Raw genomic sequence first — 26,591 nt, forward strand, 5'->3', positions numbered from 1 at the left:
GTTCAGTGCATCTTTCTTATTATACACAAAGTGAGCACTAGCATCTCTCTTCTCTTGTGTGGTTGGCTTATGCAGGATAGCTGCTCAGTTGGTGTCTCTGTGGGATACAATTGCTGGTGCGTCTTATTCAGCCTCTGTCATGTTCTTCTCTTCTCATCTATGCTTTAAGATGCATTGGGTGAAATATGGGTGAAGGATTGTGAAGCTTCCAGGCACCCTCTGGGTTGGAAGCTTCTATGTGTGCAGTTGTCTGCAAGCTGCATTTACAACTAGTTAAGAAGAAACATCTCGGGCTGGCGCCTCGGCTCAATATGCTAATCCTCCGCTTGTGGCGACAGCACCCTGGGTTCTAGTCCCGGTCGGGGCGCCGGATTCTGTCCAGTCCAACTCTCTGGGAAGTCGGTGGAGGATGGCCCAAGTGCTTGGGCCCTGCACCTGCATGGGAGACTAGGAAGAAGCACCTGGCTCCTGGCTTCGGATCAGCGCGATGCGCAGACCGCAGCGCACCAGCCACGGTGGCCATTGTGGGGGTGAACCAACGGAAAAGAAAGACGTTTCTCTCTGTCTCTCTCTCTCACTGTCCACTCTGCCTGTGAAGGAGGAGGAGGAGGAGGAGGAAGAGGAGAAGGAGAAACATCTCCGCATTCATTGTTAGCACTGCCAGGGCTCTAGACTTTCCTCTTGAATTCTATGAAAGTGTAACTTGGGTCAGTACAAGCAGCCCACTCCACTGGATCTCAATCAGTTTACTTTAGGAACTCAAGCCTGTTGGGAGGATAAACTTATATTTTAATTACATTTTCACACAAACTTTTTGATGTATTCTTATAGTGAGTGGGCTTTGTGATTTTAGCAGTGATGGCTTGAAATGGAGCCAGGAGACATGCCCAAAATAGCACAGTGAGCAAAGAGTCATAATGAATTTTCAAGAATTAATACAATCAAAGTTAAAAGAAGTGGAAAGGATTGTTCAGTAGCTTTCAGAAATTGTTAAATTGAATAGTTTGAAGTTGTTTTTTAACACCTTCCTTGGTGTATGTGTATATATGTGTGTGTATGTCTGTATTTGTATATTTATTAGGCCTCAATGATTGTAAAACACATTAGAAAGAAGAGAATTAAAAATTTAAGTGTTTTCTTTAAGATAATTACATTTTTTTCTTCATTTGAATTTTGAAAAAAAATTTGTTGAATGAGATTAATACAATGGAAAACAAACAAACAGCACTTGATTGGAAGACCATTCTGGACATAATGATCTTGAATCTATAACCACATGCTGTGTTACAGTATACAGTAGAAAGTCCCAGCTACATAAAAAAATTTGGAGAATGAACGTCTCGCTTGATGAGATGGGCCTGGTGTTTCAGCAGAGACCCCTCTAACAGCAGCATTGTGTCTGTATCAGATTAACATGGAATGGATTTTGCTTTCCAACTTAAATACAGGGGTCACTAAAATCTTCTTTGCAGAGATTGCCTTTCAGTATTTCACCATGTTAAGCAATTTTATTAAAATATATTCAAAACGCTCCTCTTGGGAAAATAGTAATGAAGCATTTAAGATGTGGTAGCTTTGATGTGTTTCATTTTAATTTTCTTAAGGTAAAAACAAATAAGTATCTTGGTCATGTTTGTTATCAACTTATTACTTTTTTCTAATTACTGTAGTTTATTTAAATAATAGGTCTTGGTAAGATTACAAATAAAAGGTTGATTTGTAATATTTCCTTGCTGTAAATGATATGCTACTTATGTCTGTTTTATAATAGAAAAACATAAAAATGTTTTAGCATTTATTTATGTTCCATTTTAGAATAGAAATACCATGACATATCCTATCAGATTTTAGATTATATAATGTGTCGAATATGTGCTGTGCGTTGCTCATTTATGCACACATGACTTTCTATTAAGGGAGGCAAGATCCCAATCCGCTGGACGTCACCAGAAGCTATAGCCTACCGCAAATTCACATCAGCCAGCGATGTGTGGAGTTATGGGATTGTTCTCTGGGAGGTGATGTCTTATGGAGAGAGACCATACTGGGAGATGTCCAATCAGGACGTAAGTATGTTTTTGTAGCTTAAGAATTATGGGTTCCGATTTAAATATCAAGCTGTGCAAGGAAGTGAAGCATAACAAAACCAGGTGGTTCCTGGTCTGTGACATTGGAATTGAATACTTGGAAGGACTGAAATTGTTTCCAAGTCTTAGAGGATACTAATTGAATTACTCTTATAGCTTCAATGTTTCCTTCATCAGGGTTTAGAAATGAGACAAAAATGGAATGGTTTTATACTAATAGAATAAGTGACTAAGAAGATAAATAGATATAATGGAATATTTGAAATATTTTTTGCTATCAAACTGCTTTTAAGATACATATGTCTGCTATTCTTTCTTGATTAGATTAATGCATCTTGGCAACTTGTTTCCTCAAATACAGTGTTTTTCAAAAATAAGAAATCTCAATCATGTCATTTCTATTAATGTATTAAACATGGACGTGGATTTATTTATATGAATGAAAGGCTGGATGGAGAAAATGCTCTTTAAATTTCTATTATATCTATGATATGATTTTTAAAAGAATTTTGTTGTTATAGGTTATGTTTTTCTCATGCCTAGTAAAAGATGCTATTTGCATATGGGTCAGCACTCAGAGATTTTTTCTTTATCCTTAACCACAATATCTTAGCAAGATCCCAATGACACAGGACAAGATAACTTGTCCAAGTCATTTTTGACTCATTACATATGAAATGGCTTCTAATGCATTTTAATCTTCAAATAATTCTATGCTTCTTCAAAAAAAATTGCTTTGTATGTAATACACGGAAAATCACACTCACTTTTCCACATCTGTTTTATAAAATTATGTCTTCACCTATGGAACTCAATGTGTGGTCTTTTGAACTAGATGGCTTGGAAATTTGTTAAGAATAGAAATTCTCAGACTCCGCCGGCGCCACGGCTCAATAGGCTAATCCTCCACCTGCGGTGCCGGCACACCAGGTTCTAGTCCCAGTTGGGGCACCGGATTCTGTCCCGGTTGCCCCTCTTCCAGTCCAGTTCTCTGCTATGGCCCGGGAGTGCAGTGGAGGATGGCCCAAGTACTTGGGCCCTGCACCCCATGGGAGACCAGGATAAGTACCTGGCTGTGCCATCGGATCAGCGCGGTGCGCCGGCCATAGCACGCCAGCCGTGGTGGCCATTGGAGGGTGAACCAAAGGCAAAGGAAGACCTTTCTCTCTGTCTCTCTCACTGCCCACTCTGCCTGTCCAAAAAAAAAAAAAAAAAAATTCTCAGACTCTACCCTAAATTTATGCTACCAGAAATTTGCGGATAGAAGGAACAATACTCTGCATCTTAATAAATGCATTAGATGATTTGGATACATATTGAAAATTTAAGAAACACTGCATTTAAAAGTGTAAAACTAATAGACTAACATACTTGTGTAGAACATTGAATTTTATCAAAGGAAGGGAATATTTGAACTGTGATAGAACTAGAATCTGCATTCTAATATTTTTGAAATCATAATTTCTATGTATAATTTGTATAACATAATTATAATTACTTCAGTCTATCAAACTTCCGATAATCCCAAACATTTCTTTTTGTTTTAATCCAAAAAGGATCTTCACCAAAATTTCTTTCCAAAATCCACTTTCTTTTGGTCTTCTTTTATATAATGTTTTGAGTCATGAGCAATTTGATCAGCTGTTATCCCTTTGGGCAACTTAAAATGAGAACTTTTAAACTTAACTTTAAAGTATGCCTAGTAATGTGCCCCGCCTAGAATAGAGTAAAATACATTCCACTTTCTACACAGGTAATTAAGGCTGTGGATGAGGGCTATCGCCTACCACCCCCCATGGACTGCCCAGCTGCCTTGTATCAGCTGATGCTGGACTGCTGGCAGAAAGACAGAAACAACAGACCCAAGTTTGAACAGATTGTCAGCATCCTGGACAAGCTCATCCGGAATCCCGGCAGCCTGAAGATCATCACCAGTGCGGCAGCAAGGTGACACACTCGAGTTTGCATCCTGTTCTTACTCAGAAATGCATGTGCTTGCTGTCTCAAAGATGTCAGTTTTTTTCCGGTAGACTTTCCCTGCAAAATTCTCTGAAATTTATACTCCTCAAGGTTGGAAAAGTGTGTCTTCTGTTTTTTATTTTTAGGGAAAAGAATCATGTTATTTCGTAGTAATGACAGAATTCTGAAATATTTTTATATCTATGTTGACAAAAGTGACTGTGCATTGAAGCTTCTTTAAATCTTTGAGAAATAGGTCTTCTCAGCTAATCAAATAAGTGCATCTCAGAGAAATTAAAGGCAAAGCTGTCTTAACAATGTAGAGTCTTACCGTATGGGTAAGATAAATGCAGTTCTTTCCTGATGATGTGTGCTCTTGTAGACTTTTAAATTTTGTTTTGATTTATCTCATTTGGTAGTACACTTTTTTAAAAAACTGAATGGCAAAGAGACAAACAGAAGAATCTTCCATCAGCTTGCTTACTCTGTAAAAGTCCACATGAGTCAGGGCTGGGCCAGGCTGTGACCAAGAGCAGGGAACTCAATCCTGATCTCTCACATGTGTGGTAGGTACCCAAATACATGATCCACAGTCTGCAACTTTCTAGGGTACACATTAACAGGAAGCTTGAGTCAGGAGCAGAGGCAGGACTCAAACAAGTACCTGCTGTGTGGGCTGTGGGCATCCAGCATGGTTTTAACCACTGTACCAGATGTCCACGCACTAGTACATATTTTTTGTAAAGATTTATTTTTATTTTTATTTGAAAGAGTTACAGACAAAGGTAGGGAAGAGAGAGAGAGAGGTCTTCCTTCTTCTGGTTTGCCCTCTAAATGGCCACAATGGCCAGAGCTGAGCTGATCCAAGTCAGGAGCCAGGGACTTCTTCTGGGTCTCCATGTGGGTGCAGTGGCACAAGGACTTGGACTACCTTCTGATGCTTTCCTAGGCACATTTGTGTGACCTGGATCCGAAGAGCAGGCAGGACTGAATCAGTGCCCATATGGGATGCCCATGCTGCAGGCTGGGGCTTTAACCTGCTGCACCAACAGCATCAACCCCACTAGTACATATTTTGTATGTGAAAAATATTCCCCTTGACAAGTGAAGAAAGAATCACTTCAGGCATATTTGGGACTACTAGCTATGTGACTGTATGTATAACCAATGGTTTAAAGAATAGAAAACCCGATAATGTCTTTGTAGGTGGAATGGAATTGCCTCAGTAACAGTGCTTTGTGATCTGCTCTACAGTTATTGAGTCTATGCATAATCAATAGTTCCTCTACATCTGGTCTTAAATGTGAAATTTTACATTTCCATTAATTCAACCCTAGCCTATTGTTTCCATTGATAAAAAGCCTGGTAACTAAAGCTGCCATTTAATGTCTAGGAATTTCCTTGCTTTTTGCCTTAAGTTGTCTATTTAAAGATTAATAGTGTATGATTATGGGTAAATGTTTGAGATAAAGACAGATATATAATATTTATATAGAGAGATATATATTTACATATATATTTGTATAAATGTTCAATTAATTACAGTTTTGTATCAGACTTCTATAAATCTATAATATATTAATCTGATGTTTTAAGAAATCAAAATTAATGTCACCTAAGGCACATGATAAACTAAACATGAAAAATTTAGGTATTGACAGATTTGACAGTGAGGCAAATGGATAAATGAGCATTCCCATCTATACCTCTATGCATATTTCTTCTTCCTCTATTTTTATGCAATTATCACAATATTGTGCATACTCCAAGTGTACAATGCAATGCTTTGATATACACTTGCATTATTAAATGATGATCACAAGCAAGATAGCAAATCCATTGTCTCACAGAGATACCTCCTGTGTGTGTGTCTATGCATGTGTCATGACACTACTTCCCATCTACTCTTTAAGTAAACTTCAAGTAAATAACACATTATTTTTGATAGCTATTTTATTTTACATTAAATTGCCAGAATATATTTATCTTATAACTGCAAACTTCACCCTTGACTAGTGTTCCCCCAATTCTTCCACCTCTTGACCCTTGTAACTGCTCTTCTATTCTCTTGTTTTTCTGAGACAGATATTTTTTAAAGATTTATTTATTTATTGGAAAGTCAGAGTTACACAGAGAGAGGAGAGGCAGAGAGGGAGAGAGAGAGAGGTCTTCCATCTGCTGCTTCACTCCCCAACTAGCTGCAATGGCTGGAGCTTCCAGGAACTAGGAGCTTCATCCAGGTCTCCCATCTGGGTGCAGGAGCCCAAGAGCTTGGGCCATCTTCTACTGCTTTCCCAGGCCATAGCAGAGAGCTGGATTGGAAGAGGGGCAGCTGGGACAAGAACCACCAGCCATATGGGATGCCGGTGCTTCAGGCCAGGGCGTTAATCCACTGTGCCACAGCGCTGTCCCCTGAGATAGATTTTTAAAGTGATATAATATATAGGTGAAATCATGCAGTATTTTTGGTTCTGTCTGGCTTATTTCACTTAAAGTGATATCCTCTAACTTCATCCATATTGTCATACATGGAAGGTTTTCCTTTTTTTAAGGCTGAAAAGATTCTGTATGTAAGGAGAGAGAAAAAGAGGGGAAAAGGAAAAGTGAGAGAGGTTATATAGATCAAATTTTTTTTATCTATTCATTTGGTGATGGGCATTAAGATTGTTTCCATTTCTGGCTTTTTGTTAATAACATTCTATTGGATGTGACAGTGCAGCTATCTCTTCAAGATAATAATATTAATTTCTTTTGGATACATACCCAGAGGACGGAATGACAGATCATATGATAGTTTTAGTCTTAATTTTTTGAGAAAGCTTTGTACAATTTTCCAAAGTGGCTATTGAATTCCCAACACGACCAACAATGTTCCCTATCATTCACAACCTCAACAATGCTTTTTACTGGTTGACACTTTGATAATACGCATCCTCACAGGTGTGAAGTGGTACATCATTGTGATTTTGATTTGCATTTCCCTGATGATATCGAGAAACTTTTAATGTATCTTTAGCAATATGAATGTCTCCCTTGGAAATATGTCTATTTAGATCCTTTTTTTAAATTTTTAAAATCAAATTATATGTTGTTTTGCTATTGAATTGTATGTGTTCACTACATATTTTTGTATGTATTCACTATATATTTTGTCTCTTCAACAGAAGAGACAAATGCTATAAACACACATTTAATTTGAAAATGTCCATATCATTCCAATACATTACATTTTATGTGCTCTATTAGTTACCCCTTATCAGGGAAAACATAGGATATCTGTCATTTGGGGTCAGGCTTATTTCACTAAGTGTAATGGTTTCCAGTTTCATCCATTTTGTTTCAAAGACAGGATTTCATTGCTTTTAGATCTGAGTAGTATTTCATACTATGTGTATATAACAATTTCTTTATCCAGTCATGAGTTGATGGACATCTGGGTTGATTCCATATCTTTGCTATTGTGAATTGTGCTGCAATAAATATAAGGGTACAGATAACTCTTTTATATGTTGATTTCTTTTGGTTTGGGTAAATTCCTAGGAGTGAGATGGCTGGATCATGTGACAGGTCTATATTCAGATTTCTGAGGTTTGTCCATATAATTTTCCACAGTGGCTGCAACAGTTGGCATTACCACCGACAATGGATTAGGATACCTTTTTTCCCACATTCAGTATTTGTTGCTTGTTGATTTTTGTATGAAAGCCATTCATAACTTCTAACTGGGGTGAGGTGGAATCTCATTGTGGTTTTGATTTGCATTTCCTTGATGGGTAATTATCCTGAGCGGTTTTTCAAGTGTCTGTTGGCCATTTGAATTTCCTCCTTTGAAAAATGCCTGTTCAAGTCCTTTTCCCATTTCTTAACTGGATTGTTTGTTTTCTTGCTGCTGAATTTCTTGAGCTCTTTTAAGATCAATCCCATTTACAATAGCTTCAAATAGAATTAAATACCATGGAATAAATTTATACAAGGGTGTCAAAGATCTCTATAAGATCTCTATGAGGAAAATCATAAAACTTTTAAAGAAACAAATAGAAGACATTAAAACATGGAAAAATATTCCATGTTAATGGATTGGAAGAATCAATATCACCAAAATATCAATACTACTGAAAGCAATTTACAGATTCAATGCAATCCCAATTAAAATAGTAAAGACATTCTTCTCAGGTTTAGAAAAAAATGATGCTAAAAATTATATGGAAACACAAGAGATCCTGAATAACTAAAGCTACCTTATAGAACAAAAAGAAAGCTGGAAGCATCAAAATACCTGATTTCAAGACATATTACAGTGCAGTCATAATCAAAACAGCTTGATACTGCAACAAAAATAGATGTGTAGACCAATGGAACAGAATAGAAACTCCATAAATCAATTTACACATCTATGATCAACTTATTTTGAACAAAGGAGCTAAAATCAATCCATGAAGCAAAGACAATCTCTTCTGCAAATGGTGCTGGGAAAAATGGATCTCCTGTGCAGAAATATGGAGCTAGACCCCTACTTTATACCTTACCAAAAATCCACTCAAAGTGGATCAAAGACCTAAATTTAAGACCCAATACCATTGAATTAATTTTGCTTTTATATCTGTGCTTTTGTTGTCATTTCTAGAAACTCATTGCCAAGATCAGTGTTACAGAGCTCTTCTTGTATGTTTGCTTCTAAGCATTTTATGGTTCAGGTGTTAATTTGAAGTATTTAATCTATTTTGAGTTGATTATACTAAGCATGAATGATCTAGTTTTTTTTTTTTTTAAGATTTATTTAGTTATTTGAAAGGCAGTGTTATAGAAAGACAGAGGCAGAGAAAGGAAGAGAGAGAGAGAGAGAGAGAGAGAGAGAGAGAGAGAGAGGTTCCATCCACTGGCACTGGTTCACTCCCCAAATGGCTGCAATGGTGGGAGCTGTGCAGATCCAAAGCCAGGTGCCAGGAGCTTCTTCCAGGTCTCCCACACAGATACAGGGGCCCAAGGACTTGGGTCGTCTACTATTGTTTTCCCAGGCTATGGCAAAGAGCTGGATCAGAAATGGAGCTGCTGGGACTCCAACTGGCACTGCAGACAGCAGCTTTACTCGCTACGCAGCAGCACTGGCACCTCTGTTTTTTACATTACATTTGAATAAGATAAATAAAAAAATAGTCAGAAACAAAATCTTAATATTAGTATATAAGAATCATATTTTGTTAGAAATAACATTAGGCTTTAATAAGATTGAATTTTATGATAGATCTTTACAGAAAGCTTCAAAAAACGTATCCCATAAAGATTAATCTTTTCCCTAACCTTCAGAGAAAGACAGTCTGGACTCTTCTGGAAATCCACCTGACAGTTTAACAACTAACAGGATAGCCTTGTTGTCCTTCTCTGGGCCATATGGTCCTAATTTTGTATCCTGACACCATTTATTTTTATCTTTACACAACAGTATTCATAGCAGAGAAAACCCTTTTTCAACTCTTTCTGTGTCATAAAAATGACATTTAAACCATTTCCACAGAATGATTTAGTCAGTATAAAGCTAACCCATGCAATATGATCTAGAGATATTTAACCCCAATTTTATGGAGAGATATGGCCTTATGTCAGATCAGCATAAGTACTAGTGTATCAGGTATGATCTAGCATCCAAATTTTAATATAATCTTTTAATTATTTATTCATTCTTATTGAAAAATAAAATATATTTTTCTCAGAATATATATTCTAAATACCAGAATAAATTATACCTCTTTTACTAGAAAACATTTAATTTTAGGATACTTTCAAAAATTTTTCTCTTTTTAATATAGAACATATTTATTTATATAAAGTGAACAGATACCAAGTATTTCATATATATAGTTTTAATAAGATGATAATACTTAATCACCCTCCATCCCTTCTCCCACCTTCCCTCTACCTCCCTTTTTTTATTTTACTTTTAATTTTTGTGATAACATACTTTCAATTTACTTCATAACCACAATCTTAATCCTCCATTAAATAAAGAATTCAACAAGTAGAATGTACAAAGATCACTGTTCCTCAGGAGTCTAGATAAAGCCTATAAGCCATATTCAAATCCCAACATGTCACTTTCACTCATATACATTGCTTTTTTTGTACTCTCTATATTAGCTATCACAAATCAGACAAAACATAAGATATTTGTCTTTTGGGGGTTGGCTTTTTGCTAAGTATAATGGTCTGCAATTGTATCCATTTTGCTGCAAAAGACAGGGATTCATTCTTTTTATTGCTGAATAGTATTTCATTGTACATATACACTACATTTTATTTATCTAGTCATCAGTTGATATACATCTGGGTCGATTCCATGTCTTAGCTTTTGTGAACTAAGCTGTTATAAATATGGATTTTCAGATAACTCTTTCTTATGCTGATTTCATATCCTTTGGATAAATTCAGAGGAGTGAAATATCTGAGTCATATGGTAAATCAGTTTCAAGACTTCTGAAGCCTCTCCAAATTGTCTTCCTTAATGGTTGTACTAGTTTACATTCCAACAACCATGTAATAGGGTGTCTGTTTCCCTACATCCTTGCCAGCGTTAGTTATTTTCTGATTTTTTGATGATAGCCATTCTAACTGGGATGATGTGAATCTGCATTGTGGTTTTTATCTTCATTTCCCCAATGACTAGTAATCCTGGTCATGTTTTCATGTGTCTATCAACCACTTGTATTTCATCATTCTAAAAATGCCTGTTCATATCCTTAGTTCGTTTCTTACCTGGATTGTTTGTTTTGTTGTTGTTGAGTTTCTTGAGCTCCTTATTTATTCTGGATATTAATCCTTTATGAGATTATAGTTTGCAAATGTTTTCTTCCATTCTGTCAATTGCCTCTTCACTTTGTTAAATGTTTCATTTACTGTGTAGAAGCTTCTTAGCTTGATGCCATCCTGTTTGTTTTTGCTTTTATTTCCTATGATTCTGAGGTCTTAACCAAGAATTCCTCCCATATGCCAATGTCTTGTAGTGTTTACCCTATATTTTCCTCTAGTAATTTGGTGGTTTCAGTTCTTGGGTTTATATCCTTGATCCATTATGAGTTGATTTTTTTTTAAGTTTTGATTGTTTTGTGTAAGGTAGGGGATTTGTTTCATACTTCTGCATGTAGAGATCTAATGAATTACAAATATTTTTCTACAAAATCCAATGCACCTTAATTCAGTAAATATAAAACTAGAGTAATTATAATTACATGTTTACCAATTGCCATTAAAACAAAACTGGGTAGACAGTGTCCTCATAAAGTTGTTACCAACAAAATCACACAACCATGCAACAATACCAAGAATTAATTTTTATTAAGAAAATCAGTCTTTCTACCTTTGACAAGAATTATTTCATCCTTCTTTATGACTAATTAAATTTATTACCCCCTTTACTTTTTCAATGATCCCTTGACACTTTATTGAAAAATATAAGATAAGAGTTTACAACAATAAAACTTACTGATAGCTGCACCTCCCTGGCTTGCCTTCTGGTCCTCTTCTTTAATTATAAGAGAGGAAATGTCCCTCTGCTTGTCAGGCAAATCTTTTCTCTCTCTCTCTCTTTCTCTCTCTCTCTCTCACTTTCCCTCAGTTCTCTTCTTCCTCTCTTCACTCCATCTTTCCCTTCAGACTCCCTCTCTCCCTCAAACATATTTGAACTCTTTCTTTCTGTAAAAACATACCCATATAAATATGCCTGCTGCAGTATTTCTCACATTTGGTGGTAAGAATTACCTAGGGAACACATTAAATGTACAGCTATCCATGTTTATCCCAAGCTAGTCATTCAGATTCTATCGCAGGAGTGCTTGGGGTCCTGCCACACAGGTGACAGACCTAGAAGAAGCTCCTGATTCTTGACCTTGAGCATGCCCACACCCATCCATTTTGGCCATCTGGCTGGTGAACCAGCAGAAGGAAGATCCATCTCTCTTTGTCTCTCACTCTGTATCTCTCTGTTTATCTTTCTCTAATTGTGCTTTCAAATAAATAAAATTTTTTTTTCAAAAATGAAGTACTTGAGACAGATACTTTGTGCATACAGGTTAATTGCCACTATAGTTCTGGAGGTCCAAGGTCTAAGGTTCACATGTAAAGACAGAAAGCAGTATGTGCCTTTCTGTATCTCTCTCCCTCTGCTATACAACCACTAGAATTGAGTCATGGGAATTGTACCCTAAAGTCCTAGTAAATTGAAAGAATGCCATTACAAAAATTAAATGAAAAATAAGAAAGGAAGGAGTGTGGGAGTGAGGAAGGATCGTGTGGGATGTATCAATGTGTTCTTAAAACTGTATGAATTACAGTATGAAATACACAAAATATGTTCCCCTTATATAATAAAAAGACCTTATCTGATCGTAATAACTTCCCAAAGGCTAAACCTCTACACATTATTCTTGTAGTAACTCCTCGCCATGTGGATTAATTTTAATGTATGAAGCCTTGGGAGACACACAAACCATATCCAAACCATAGCATCATTACACTTAGAGAAAAAAAGAAATCTGAATTATTTCTGATGGTTTAAAAGGCACTTCTTTTCCAATGACATTTCATTTACTCAAATATCTATTTATTCATTATTTCAACAATTAATTATTATGTTACCAGAGAAAGCTGGAACAGAGGTTCTTGCCCTGCTCCTAAGAAAACAGTTTTAAATGTGAGATGGGGATTGGTGGTAACCAAGCTAGCGGAGCTTAATGATGCAGACACCAGACATGCCAGGTAGGCAACTCAGCGAGGAACAGAGTATATTTAGGCTGGGATTTATATGGGTATGGGGTCCAGTTCTCACCATTTCTCCTACTCTCTCCATCTTATTCTGGGATGTTGCTGGGCAAGGAGTTTTGGTGCGTGAAGTTCCCCAAGGGCTTTATCTCACAGTGTTATCCCAAAGTATACCCCCTTTGACAACTTTCCAGAAAGTTTCCCCTGGCGTGACTCCAGGAGAGGCAGCGGGACCTGCTGACATGGACAGTCCTTCGGAAATGTAAATGCTGGGCTGTCCCAAAGCAGGCTTCTAAGATTCCTACATTCCTTCCTGCGCTAACTTGTTTTTTTCCCTTGGTCTCTCTCAAACACATAGGCTAGTATTTAACTTCCTACCCAACAATTATATGCCAGTGTACCATGTACTAGCATATTGCTGACTCTGAAGAACAGTGAAGAAAACAAATATGGTCATGGCCATCCGCAGCTTACATGATAGAATAGGTACAACGAACAATAGACAAGGGCAGACCACTGAAAGAAATGCATGGAGAGTTATGGTAAATCATGAAAGAATGATTGGGAAAAAGCCCTCCACGGAGGTGACATTTGAGCTGAGACCTGAACATATAAGCCAGCTGTTCAAAGAACTCCCCTCTCTGAAAAAAATATTCTTGACATAAGGTAAATGAACTGTAACGATCTTGAGAAAAGAGTTTGGTGATTTCCTGGGAAGTGGTAGAGGAAAAACACTGCTAAAGAGTAGTGGGGAAAGGAAATGTCTGTCATAATCCAAGGAGGCAAACAGAAGCCAGAGTGCTTGGGACTATGTAGATCATGGGAATATGTAGTTTTTTTTTTCTTTTTTTTTTTTTGAACAGGCAGAGTTAGACAGTGAGAGAGAGAGACAGAGAGAAAGGTCTTCCTTCCGTTGGTTCACCCCGAAATGGCTGCTACAGGTGGCGCACTGTGCTGATCCGAAGCCAGGAGCCAGGTGCTTCCTCCTGGTCTCCTAGGCGACAGCAGGGCCTAAGCACTTGGGCCATCCTCCGCTGCACTCCCTGGCCACAGCAGAGAGCTGGCCTGGGAGAGGGGCAACCGGGACAGAATCCAGCACTCGTGCCACTTGAACAACAGTCTAATCTCAGCAGCCACTTCTAATCCCATTATAAAGCTAAAATGTTTCAGCATACATTGTTCTCCACATCTCAAATTTATTTTGTGTCTTTTTTAATGGAAAGCAGCTTATACATCATGGATTTATTGAGCTGTTCTCTGGCAACACAATATAAAGTTTAATGCCATTATACTTTTGCATAACACCATATTTCCACTCTTTATTATTCCTTTACTTGTTATCTCTCAGTGAGTGCATTCTTTTGAAGACAGCATTATCTCAGGAAACTAAATCCTGAGCCATCAGATGTCATGCTTCTCTTTATTGTTAGTGCCAGGTTGATAGTGGGAACTCAATAAATGTCTCCTAAATGCATGAATAAATATTTGCTAGTATCATTTTTAAATTTAATATCAATAGATATAATTTTTAGAAAAAGTTCTAGTGTTTTTCTGTTCATTAAACATATTTCTTAGGGTGACTAGCATCTGGCAAAAGCTTAACATTTTCTGCTAAGTAACATTTCACATATGCTTTTCTATCAATTTAACCCCAGAAAAATCCCTTGAAAACTCAGTGAAGGATGTTCCAATCTGAGCTTGTGGCTAGTACCAGGGACCCAAATTTCTGAATGCCATGTATATCTGCTTCAGTGAATAAAATTGTGCCTACACAAGTATTCTATAGTATCATTTAGGATAAGCCACACCATTCTTAGAAGAAAAAATGTTTCCAGTGTCAGCCTTGACCTTGTTAATCATAGTTAAAAATTTTACTTTCTTGGGGTATGTCAGCTAAATATGTTTTAAACCTATTTTACAAAAAAAAATTTCTTTCATATATAGATGTAGGAATCTTTTAATGGGGATCATTTCACTTTTTTTAACTTTTATTTAATTAATATAAATTTCCAAAGTACAGCTTATGGATTACAATGGCTTCCCCCCCATAACGTCCCTCCCACCCGCAACCCTCCCCTTTCCCAATCCCTCTCCCCTTCCATTCACATCAAGATTCATTTTCCATTCTCTTTATATACAGAAGATCAGTTTAGCATACATTAAGTAAAGATTTCAACAGTTTGCTCCCACACAGAAACATAAAGTGAAAAATACTGTTTGAGTATTAGTTATAGCATTAAATCTCAATGTACAGCACACTAAGGACAGAGATCCTACATGAGGAGTAAGTGCACAGTGACTCCTGTTGTTGACTTAACAAATTGACACTCTTGTTTATGGCATCAGTAATCACCCTAGGCTCTTGCCATGAGCTGCCAAGGCTATGGAAGCCCCCTGAGCTCACCGACTCTGATCATATTTAGACAAGGCCATGGTCAAAGTGGAAGTTCTCTCCTCCCTTCAGAGAAAGGTACCTCCTTCTTTGATGACCCGTTCTTTCTACTGGGATCTCACTCGCAGAGATCTTTCATTTAGGTTTTTTTTTTTTTTTTCTTTTTCCCCAGAGTGTCTTGGCTTTCCATGCCTGAAATACTCTCATGGGCTTTTCAGTCAGATCCACATGCCTTAAGGGCTGATTCTGAGGCCAGAGTGCTGTTAGGACATCTGCCATTCTATGGGTCTGCTGTGTATCTCACTTCCCATGTTGGATCATTCTCTCCCTTTTTGATTCTATCAGCTAGTATTTGCAGACACTATTCTTGTTTATGTGATCCCTTTGGTTCTTAGTCCTATCATTACAATCAATTGTGAACAGAAATTGATCACTGGGACTAGTGAGATGGCATTGGTACATGCCACCTTTTTGGGATTGAATTGGAATCCCCTGATATGTTTCTAACTCTACCGTTTGAGGCAAGTCAGCTTGAGCATGTCCCGAATTGCACATCTCTTCCCTCTCTTATTCCCACTCTTATATTTAACAGCGATCACTTTTCAGTTAAGTTTCAGCACTTAAGAATAACTGTGTATTGATTACAGTATTCAACCAAAAGCATTAAGTAGAACAAACAAACAAAAATACTAAAAGGGATAACATATTAAGTTGTTCATCAACAGTCATGGCGAGGGCTTCAATATTTGTTTTAATTAATGATTCACAATTAGATCATTCTCAAACAATCTCCTCTCGTATGTGTCTATGTGAATATATTGTTCATTGTATATGATTAAAAGTGCAGAAGATAAAAAGCCTGTATTTGGAATGTGTCAGAATCATAACTGATTTATTTATCTTACAAATTAGAGTAAATCACAAGACACATGTATGAGTTTGAAGTCTTGGCTGTACATCAATATGAAGTTACAAATGTTTATTTAGCAGTCACCTTATACAAAGCATTATGCTAGGCCCCATGGCGATTATATTGGTGACATTACTCTGCTTGCATCTTCAATAGCTTATCCCTAGATACAAGATGGAAAAATATTCATATATTTTATAATATCCCTGAAATGTATAAATATTAAAGCTAAAAGGGTAAGTATTCATGAGGAGATATGAGTTTAATTGTAGCTTCTTTGGAATTCCCTGTCAATTGTATAAAAGAAATGACTTGTATAATGGATGAAATTCCTTTTACATGATCAGATTAAAAATATAACAGGCTAAGGGAACACTATACAAAAAAGCAAGATACCCAAAAGTGTATGTTGTGTGTCCACAGTACATTGAACAAATATTCTATCATAACATAAGATAAAAAAAGGAAATTAGGGAGAAATATTTGATAGATTGTCACTTCTAGAACCGTGTGTGGAAAGGGAGAGCCAGTCAAGAAATTATTAGATGTGTTGCTGTGTGTCAATAGGGCAGTCTGATAGCTCTATTAGGAAAGACTGGAAGTGATTCCTGATAAAGAATGGGGGGAATTTCAGCAGTTTAAGAAAAGACCTTATAGGGATTTAACAAAGGAAATAAAAAAAAAAGTTGTGTGAATGAAAAATTTCTGAAATAAAATTATGGTACTGTGATGTGCAAAGTGGCAGTGTCATTATTGGACAGTCCTTCTAGGTTTGGAAAGTGGAGGGTGGCAAGACCAGAACTCTCATTGACAGTGGTAGGAAAGGCAGAGGACGAGCAGTTTTGTAAAAATGAGTCCCTCCAGAAGCTCAAGTTCACATCACAAACTTGGGGAGGATATTAAAGCTATGAATACAATTTAGAGAATTACTGCAGTAGAGATAAAAAGAGCAGTCACAGTTAGGAACATGCTTAGTACGTGCAAGTCTCAATCTAGTAATGGGATTTTCATCACAAATGTAGCCTTCTTTATTTACCTAACATTATTTAATTTCTAATTAAAGTTCTTGTATCTTGTGAATTGTCATGAGACTTTAATACATGAATGGTGGTGGTTGTTGGTTCGTTTAGACTGAAACAGAGTTGTCTCTCATCTCAGTCCACAAAACTATAATTTTCAATCTCTCCTTGCCATTTGGGATTTTCTTGAAGTCCCTAAAATGCATCACTTGGTCCAGAAGTCATTAACTCAAATGTCTACAAAATTAAAATGCTGACTGTCATGAAAGAATGCTTTTGTAGTGTATAACAGGATATGGTTGTATCCAAAAGAGATTTCAAGTATCTTGTGATGGAAGTTTGTGAAACCAATCAGTGTCAGGGGTGGCAATCCTAGAAAGAAATATAATATGAAACATTCCTTAGTATTTCAGAATGTTAACCCATTAAATTGACTCCCATCAAGAGAGAAGGAAAATTATCTCTGTCTAGAATTTGAGTAATAGTACCAACTACTGCACAGAAGAGTTAGAAGTGATAGGTAGAAACAAGGAACAATCAAGAGTCAGAATGCGATTGAGAACATTAAAGAAAATAATAGCTCAAGGAATTTTCAAGAACAGGATAGTTTTAACTAAATTATCAAAAGCTATAAAATGGCTGAAAAAAGAGAACTGAGGATAAAGCATTCATTTAAGCAAGAAGAGCATTACATTCTTTTCAGAGAACTATTTTGAGTCTTTAAGATTGACAGATATGAAATTTTAAGAGGTCTAATTGTAATTGAATGATGAAAGGAAAGATAACTTGAAAATAGTATTTTAAAGATATTTACCAGAAACATAATCGTAATGCACAAGTAAATCTTCCTTAAAGATGTTCTTGATAGAAAATGTCGCTAAACAAAATGTGCAAGTCACAATAGACAAATACTATACTTGTATGATTCCATCTATTTAGGGAACTTAGAGAGTCAAATTTATAGAAGCAAAAAGTAAAATTGTGGTTTCCAGGGCTTTAGGGCAAGAAAGAATGGGCCATTATTGTGTAATGGATAAGTCTGAGAATGTAGAGTTCTGGAGATGGATAGGAGTGATGGCTGCACTTCTTGCTGTTAAACTACATGTTTCAAAATAGCTAAGATGATTCATTTTGTTGTGCATATTTTTCAAAGCAAAAATTGCATAGAGAATGGTCTTACAGTGACAACTTTTTTCTTACTTCACAAGCCAAGTATCGACCGGTTCTGCACCCACTAATACAATAAACACCAGACTGAAAATACTGGAGAAAAAAATGTGTCTATTAAACATGTACCTATGATTTTCCTGTCATTGTTCCCTAAGGAATATGTTGTAAAAACTATTTACATATGTTTTGCATTGTAGTGGGTATTTTAAGTCATCTAACGTTGATATAAAGGATGTGCACACAATGCATGAAAATATAAAATAAAAAATAATTGACTATAAGAGATTTGGGCATCTGAATATTTTGATATCTATAGCGGATCATCAATGACTTTAAGCAAAATTCTTTTTTTTTTTAAATATTTGACAGGCAGAGTGGACAGTGAGCGAGAGAGAGAGAGAAAGGTCTTCCTTTGCCGTTGGTTCACCCTCCAATGGCTGCCACAGCTGGTGCACTGCGGCCAGCGCATCGTGCTGATTCGAAGCCAGGAGCCAGGTACTTCTCCTGGTCTCCCATGCAGGTGCAGGGCCCCAAAGACCTGGGCCATCCTCCACTGCACTCCCGGGCCATAGCAGAGATCTGGCCTGGAAGAGGGGCAACCGGAACAGAATCCAGAACCCTGACCGGGACTAGAACCTGGTGTGCTGGCGCCGCAAGGCGGAGGATTAGCCTAGTGAGCCACGGCGCCAGCCAGCAAAATTCATTTAAAAAAAAACCATATGAAAGGTTATTTTATATGAGATGAATAATATATGGTATAAGTAAATTTGTTTTGTGAATGGATACAAAATTTAAAAAGATTAAAATAGAAAAAAAGGTTGACTATTACTATTCAATTAGTAAGATATCCTTTCTAGTTTCTAATATTTCTTCATTTTCTGAAATATAATATTTTTCTTTTTTCTTTTTTTATATTTATTTAAAACATTTTGCCACAATCATTTTAAATATAAACATTATGTATCTATAAATATACACTATTTTTTCTTGAAATCAAAGATATTATTATCAAAGAGTGAGGATTTCATGAAAGCATGAAACAGGGTATTTTGTCATTTATAAGGTATGACTCATTGATGCAACATTTATACCTAGATACCAAATAATATGATATCCATAATTTTTAAAAATATTCTATACATTAACTACCACAAATAAGAAAAAACATGATATTTTTCTTTCAGATTCAGGCTTATTTCATTTAATAGAAAATTAACTTGTTCTTCAATACACAGAATTTTTATAATACAGGCCATGGAGCTGCCAATATTACCACAAAATAGTTGAATCCAAGTTCTTGGAAGAATGAAGTGATGTGTTTGAAATATTTTTTTAAAGATTGTTTATTTGAACAACTGACTTACAAAGTAAAAGAAAGAGACAGGGTGGGGTGAGAAATCTTCCATCTGGTGGTTCACTCTCCAAGTGGCCACAATTGCTGAGGTCGGGCCAGGCTGAAGCCAGGAGACTGGATCTCCATCTGTGTCTCATTTGGGTGACTTGGACCAAAGAACTTCGGCCATCTTCCACGGCTTTCCGAGACACTTTAACATGGAGCTAGATTAGAAATGAAGCAGCTGGGACTCAAACCTGTGACTAAGTTGTAGGCAATGACTTAACCTGCTGTGCCACAATGCTGGCCCTAAGGCTGCCCCTCAAAATATTTACAGTGAGGTGGTGTGAAGAATTAAACAAAATGTTTGATATATTTAGAATGAGGTTCTACAGAACTTATTATACAAGTTAATATAATTGAAATGATTTAAAATGCATTGTTCCATTCCATAAATTGCTAAATTTGAAAGGATTTATTTTTATTAATGTGCAACATAAATGGAGAAATATAAATATTACTCATAATTTTTCCATTTAAATGACAATAAGTAAGCATTAGCAAATATATTCTGATCTCTGAATGCACATTATAATTCCGTTTGAGAATAACTGCTGTTTTGACAAATCCTGTATCCTTCACAATAAATCTAACTACTGAAAAACAGTCTGTCTTTATTTCTCAAAATGACTTTGACCTTAAATTCTGAAAATGACAGTGTGACTTTGCTCACTGAACAAATAGGATACAGAGCCCTTTAGAAGGAAGCAAATTGGGAAGAAATACAGGTGATCTATCTCTTTTTTAATTCTTAATATCACAGTAGCTCATGTTACCATGGGAGGAATTAAACCAAATGCAACAGCTATAACTGCTAAGATTTTTGTCCATGAGACCTAGAGACAATTCAAATAAACACAATGACTTTACTTCTCTTTAATGTGTCATTTGTGTGCTACTTTTCTGTTGGGTACTATAAATATTCAGATTCATTTTTACTAATGAAAAATTCTTTTAATCTTACCTGGATTTTTAATGTTAGAGATAAGAAAGGTCATGATCATCATCAATGTGTGTTAAAATACACTGACAAATATAAGATTCTCCACCTAAAATACAGTGATTATATAATTTGAATTAAAATAAATTAAAAATAAGTTGTAAAATGTACTGTTTATAATATATTTAAAAGTATAATACTTTTTTCAGATAATACATTAGTGTTTTGGTTTTAAGAAACTACTCTTGTGATTTTATTTATTCCCTGAAATTATTCACAACATATAATAATTGTAGTGTTAAAACATGCACCCTTAATATATCTCCTTCTCAATTTAATAAACATCTACCCATTTATTCAACAAAAGTGTATTAATCATTATTTGCTGGATGAAAAACAAAGTCCTTGTAAACAAAAAAGTCTCACATTGTAAAAAGGTAATGTCTTGTTAAATCCTAGTGATCAAAATTCTAAGGTGATGTTGTAAGAAGGCCATTATCAGGAGATGTTCTTGGAATTGGCAGTCTTTAAATGACATTTGTTTACCTGTACCTAATGCTAATTACTGTGCAACCAATTGCAGCAAAATGGGTGTTGATGGGGAGAAAATCTGTACCTCTTTAATATAACAGTACAAATACTCATAAAAGAATAATTCAGAAACCTAACCAGAGAGATGGAGAAAGAAAGGGAGGAAAGTTATTTTTTGCTTCCCCAGAGCAAACTTGTAATTTCCATGATTTCTTTTTAATGACTGCAGTCTGAGGCCAGTAGGCACTGATTTATGAAAAACTGTAAAAGATCAGGTGGAACTCTGTAGGACATCGTTTACAGCTGCACGGATTGAAACCTATCTAATTTGTCTAGTAAAAGTGTGAGCTCACGGTGCACATCAACCAGCCTATAAATTTCCCCTTCAGACCCAGCGTCTGGGGCTGGGTCTAAAAAAACGCCAACGCCTGCAGCTGCTCAAAAAGCACAGATTCCCTTGGTGCGCATGAAGAGACATCACAGGCTCTTCACAGTGAGAGACAAATTCCTATCCATTGATAAACTCTCCAGATGTCCTCTCGGAGGAGGAAAGAAACCAATTTTTATTTGAAATCCCTGGAGAAATCCTGGAAGTGGAAAAATGATACTTTGCAGGGCTGGTTATTCTGAGGTCACTGGCATTAAAATTAGGTCATTTTTTTTTTGTCTTGGTTGCACTTTGATCCAAGTCATAAACAGAAAAACTCAGTTGGGGTCACTTTAATCCCTAATCTGCACGTCCTGTTCTATTTCAATTTGTTTATATTAGTTTTTTTTTTTTTTTTCAAACTCTTGTTGAGTCTGCCTAAAGTGTTGAGTTTAAAACTACAAACCATTCTGAATTGAGAAGAAAAATTTCTACATTTTGTTATTAGGCACACTTCATAAATATTCTGAATAAATGTCCTGGGGTTTGATTCTTTATACTCACAATCCCATAAATAAACCTGAATTACTATTCATGGGGGGTGCAAATTGACATTAGTTTCTATGCTACAGCTTCTGTAGATATAGACATGTGTTTGTGCATGCTTGTGTGTGTATTTCTAGAGATTTTTTAATAACATATTGTCCCATTTCTAAGCCTTCATTTTTCTCATAGAATTTTGTTTTACATTTGACTTAATGCTATTTCTTTCAGGTATATTTACTGATTCAGAGACTTATCCAGTGAATTCAATACCATATTTAATGCTTGCTAGTGACAAAGGCTATTTCACTCATTATATCTATATGAAGACAACTCAAGAATATTGTGTTAGTGTCAGAATCTGTATTTTATATTTGTGTCTTTACTTTATCATACTCTTAGGAGAACAAAAATAAAACATTTTCAATTACGAGAATTATTTGGGTTTTACTTTTTCAAATAAGTAAAAATCATAGAAAGTTATTTGCATATATGTGCCACAAATGAACAAATTAATAATTTATAAAATGTCATTTATATTTTACAGATTTCTAGATATCCCTAATGGAAAGACAATTACTACTTTGTCAAATAATGCATAACCTTGTTGTATTTTTCTTTTTTTTAAGAAGCAATTCTTGAAATTAGTTAAAACCAAATTATGTCACATCAAAAATTATAAAACTCGATAAATTTAAGTACGTTAAGTAGAAAGGATTGAAATAATTGAGCTTAGTCTATGCAAAGAAGATTGAAAAGCCCTAAACTTCTCAGCTATCCTCCTCTTTAAGAAATGATCAAGACAAGAAGGATGAAAATACAAGCAGAAAAAAAGTTAATGTTTCATTGTGTTCCTTAAACTTAGTATAAAGTTACATTAAAACTTGACACTTTCTATCACATAAATTTAATGTATCATCAAAAAATTCCAAATGAGTTGACAATCAGCTTACAAGGTTCTCCTGTGTTTTAAGCAGTAGTATGAAAGTCTAGGGCATGATCCCAAATTGTCCTGTTTTGGAAATCAGTTTCTAACTGATGCATGTCTCTTGTACATCAGGCAGTGAGCTGAAGGAATATCCTTAATAATAATAGCTTTCCAGTTAAAAATATTTAAGTGCTTCTCAGACAGATTTTCACATTTAAAGCAGGAACTTTTGCCATCTATCCTAAATGATAATCAATGGTTGTTACTCATAAGTAAAGCTGTATACAATTTCATTTCATCTAAATGGCTCATTTTGCTCTTACTTCATGCTATTTCTAAATATATTATTGGAATTATCAGATTGTAGAGTTAAAATTATTGCTAAAATAAAAATAAATGCATATCAATATAGGCCTCATTTGTTTTGGTTTCTTCTTATACCAAGATATTGAATTTAAATGTTTTCAAATGTTGAATTTAAAAAATTTGCATGATGGATTCCATTTCAGCAAATCATTGATTTTTACAAGTGTAAGAAAAACATGAAGTTTTAGTTATACAGCTTCTAATATTCAGAATTTTAATTTTTAAAATGTTAAGATATTAGTATTAATACATTACATTAAATCCAACCTGGATATCATGTAAACCTTTAAAGATCTGAATAACAATTCTGAAAAAGTAAAAATAAATCAAAATATGCCTTCTCAATTATAAAATAAAGATTATTATATCTACAGTTTAGTGTTAATGATATATCTTATTGCAATAATGAAAACAAATGATAGAAGGCAGAATATATGTCCATTTCTAAACACTGGCTGTAGAATCATTGTGAGTTGGTAAAAAGTTATTGATTGTTCCAAAGAAGCCCCAGTTCCCACTCTTACAGGGATTCATATTTAATATTTTGCATGACTGAACTTCTCATTAGTCAAAAGTGTAATGAACAACATCATTGAATTTTCTTAAACTAGTATTTATTATGTTGCTTTATTTTTGAAGTTTTAAATATGTAAAGAGGAACAAATGGCTAACAGATAGTGCTTGTTATGTGCTAGCTCTTCTGTAAGTACTAGCTACACAGGCTCACATCATCTTCATTTGTGGGAAATCTGTACCATTACCATCTTCCCCACTTCACAGATGAGGAAACAGACAAGACACAAAAATCTTCAAGGTCACACAGATAGTATGTTACATACTCAGTCATATGGGTCCAGTATCTGTGCACTCAATCACTAGACCTCATGGCAAACAAAACCCAAGAAGCCACATCATGGAATCATAAATAGCTTAAAAATTAAGTAAAATGCAACATGGCATAGCATAGTAGTCAAGAGTCCTAGCATAGTGCCTAGCATATTGCAAGTGTTTGTGAACTTTTAATATAACCTGACAACAAGTACTTTGTACTTACGCTCCATTTCTTAATAGAAAAAGAAATGAAGAAAGAGAGGTTGACTTGGGAACTAGTCCCAGACTTGTGAGTCAAAGGAAAATTAAAGAAGACACTGAGAGCTGGGGGGAAAAAAGCCCAAGGCATATTACTAACAGGATGCTGCTTTTGGCTCCTGAAGCATGCATAGTCTCCCCTATTTCCTTTATATCTCTTTTTTTTTGAATCATCAGATTTTGCAGGTGGCCATATATCTACCATCAGGCCCATAATTATATGAAACAATCCTAAAGGACTCTGTTCTTAATGCTGATAAGTATGGTGTCCTGTACTTAACGCTAATCATGTTATGTGAATCATAGTCATAGCCTATATCTTTCTATTGATCTACCAATCATCTATCTAATATGTAATCTATCATCTAGTCATCTATATCGATATCATGAAATCCACTTGGTTGCCAAGTATGCATGAATTTCACGTATTACTCATCGACTTGTTTCTACTTCTTTTGTGATTTCCATTTTGATGACATTACTTTGTAACATTATTCAAATCTGTGCTGCTTTTATATCTTCTTGCAAGTGAAATCTAGATGGTTCCAACCAAAAAGGGCAAACAACCAACAGTGGGCAGGATTTGACACTGAAACTGATTCCATCACAAAGCTGAGAAGCATGCAATGGGTGTTTGCTATAATTAAATCCTAAATTACAATCATCTTTACTGACTAAACAAATTAAATTATTATAAAGTCACGTTGTAGACATATTTAGACCTCTCACTGTCAAAGTTGCAATGATTTAAAAAACAGCCAAGAGTAGAGAAGGGGACGCTTAAATGTGATGATGATTATACAGTCTTCTCCAAGCTGTGAGCTTGAACAGACAAAGCCTTCATAGCAGGTAAATTCTACAGAGGAACAGGAGCACCACATGAAATCTGGAAGTTCCTGCTGATACTGGTGTCAAATTTTGACAGGTCACAACTCTGCTGGCTCCTGATCTCTGTCCTTTTGGTGTTTTCTTTTCTCACAGGCCATCAAACCTCCTTCTGGACCAAAGCAATGTCGACATCACTACCTTCCGCACAACAGGTGACTGGCTTAATGGTGTCCGGACAGCACACTGCAAGGAGATCTTCACAGGCGTGGAGTACAGTTCTTGTGACACCATAGCCAAGATTTCCACAGAGTAAGTCAAAACTTGCTAGTGAGCACAGCTGGTTGGCCTTAGTCATCTACTTTTTTTTTCTCTTTGCTTTATAATTTTTATTTTTAGAAAGATTGATAACATTATTTAAATGTGTGCTGCTTTTATGTTTTTCTGTAAGTAAGGACTAGATTGTTTGAACCATCATTTAGACAGAAACTTGTACAAGGTTTACAAACATACAGTGAGAAGGATTTAATATTGAAACTGATTCCATCACCAAATCAGACAGCAAAATATTTAATATGCGGTATATGCTATAATTTTCTCCTAACTTGCCATCACCTTTTAATGAATAAAAAAGTTAAATAATAAAAAGTATGTATGGATGCAATTATGCTTTTCACTGACAAAGTTTTAGGGATCTAAAAAGCAGTAATAAATATTGAAAAGTAGATGAGTAATAATAAGTGAAATTCATCCATATTTGACAATGCCAAATGAATTTCATGGTAACTGTATATGGAGTTAGATATAGATTGTGATTGCAATTTACAATGTGTTATAAATTTTAGTTGTAATCTTGTGAGTGTCTCCTGTAACCATGGAGCTGAGCCCTAGGTGATTTTGTGAACCACAGTTTCTAGATTGATTGAGTTGATACTGTTTTCCTCAGAATAGAGCTCAAAGATAGGTGTCCTCATGGATATTATGAACTACAGGTAGACCGATGTCCACACTTGCAGATGCAAGCCCTTAATTTAAAAAACAAACAAACAAAACAAAACAAATACTTGTCAGGGTTGGCTATGTGGCAGTGAGTTCAGCAGCCATTTGCAGTACCAGCATCCCAAATGGGCACCTGTTCAAATCTGGCTGCTCCACTTCTGATCCAGCTCTCTGCTAGTGTGCTTGAGAAAGCAGTGGAGGATGACATAAGCGCTTGGGCCCCTGCACCCATATGGGAGACTCAGTGGAAACTCGTGGCTCCTTGGCTTCAACCTTGCCCAGGCCTGGCTGTTGCTGTCATTTGGGGAGTGAACCAGAGGATGGA

The 26,591-nt window shown here is 35.8% G+C and overlaps 1 protein-coding gene across 2 annotated transcripts in view; it reads left to right on the top strand.

Annotated features, from left to right (window-relative positions):
• Positions 1 to 26,591, top strand: part of EPHA3 (EPH receptor A3) — a 394,767-nt gene that overhangs the window by 357,943 nt on the left and 10,233 nt on the right. For both annotated transcript variants that reach the window (XM_008267088.5, XM_002716757.6), the window contains exons 14-16: positions 1,917 to 2,066; positions 3,841 to 4,034; positions 25,424 to 25,579. In XM_008267088.5, the coding sequence (XP_008265310.3) occupies positions 1,917 to 2,066; positions 3,841 to 4,034; positions 25,424 to 25,579 (500 nt within the window). The remainder of the gene's footprint in view (positions 1 to 1,916; positions 2,067 to 3,840; positions 4,035 to 25,423; positions 25,580 to 26,591) is intronic.

Source organism: Oryctolagus cuniculus, chromosome 4 (assembly GCF_051225735.1).
Source record: "Oryctolagus cuniculus isolate XC-2025 breed Fujian yellow rabbit chromosome 4, ASM5122573v1, whole genome shotgun sequence".
NCBI lineage: Eukaryota > Metazoa > Chordata > Mammalia > Lagomorpha > Leporidae > Oryctolagus > Oryctolagus cuniculus.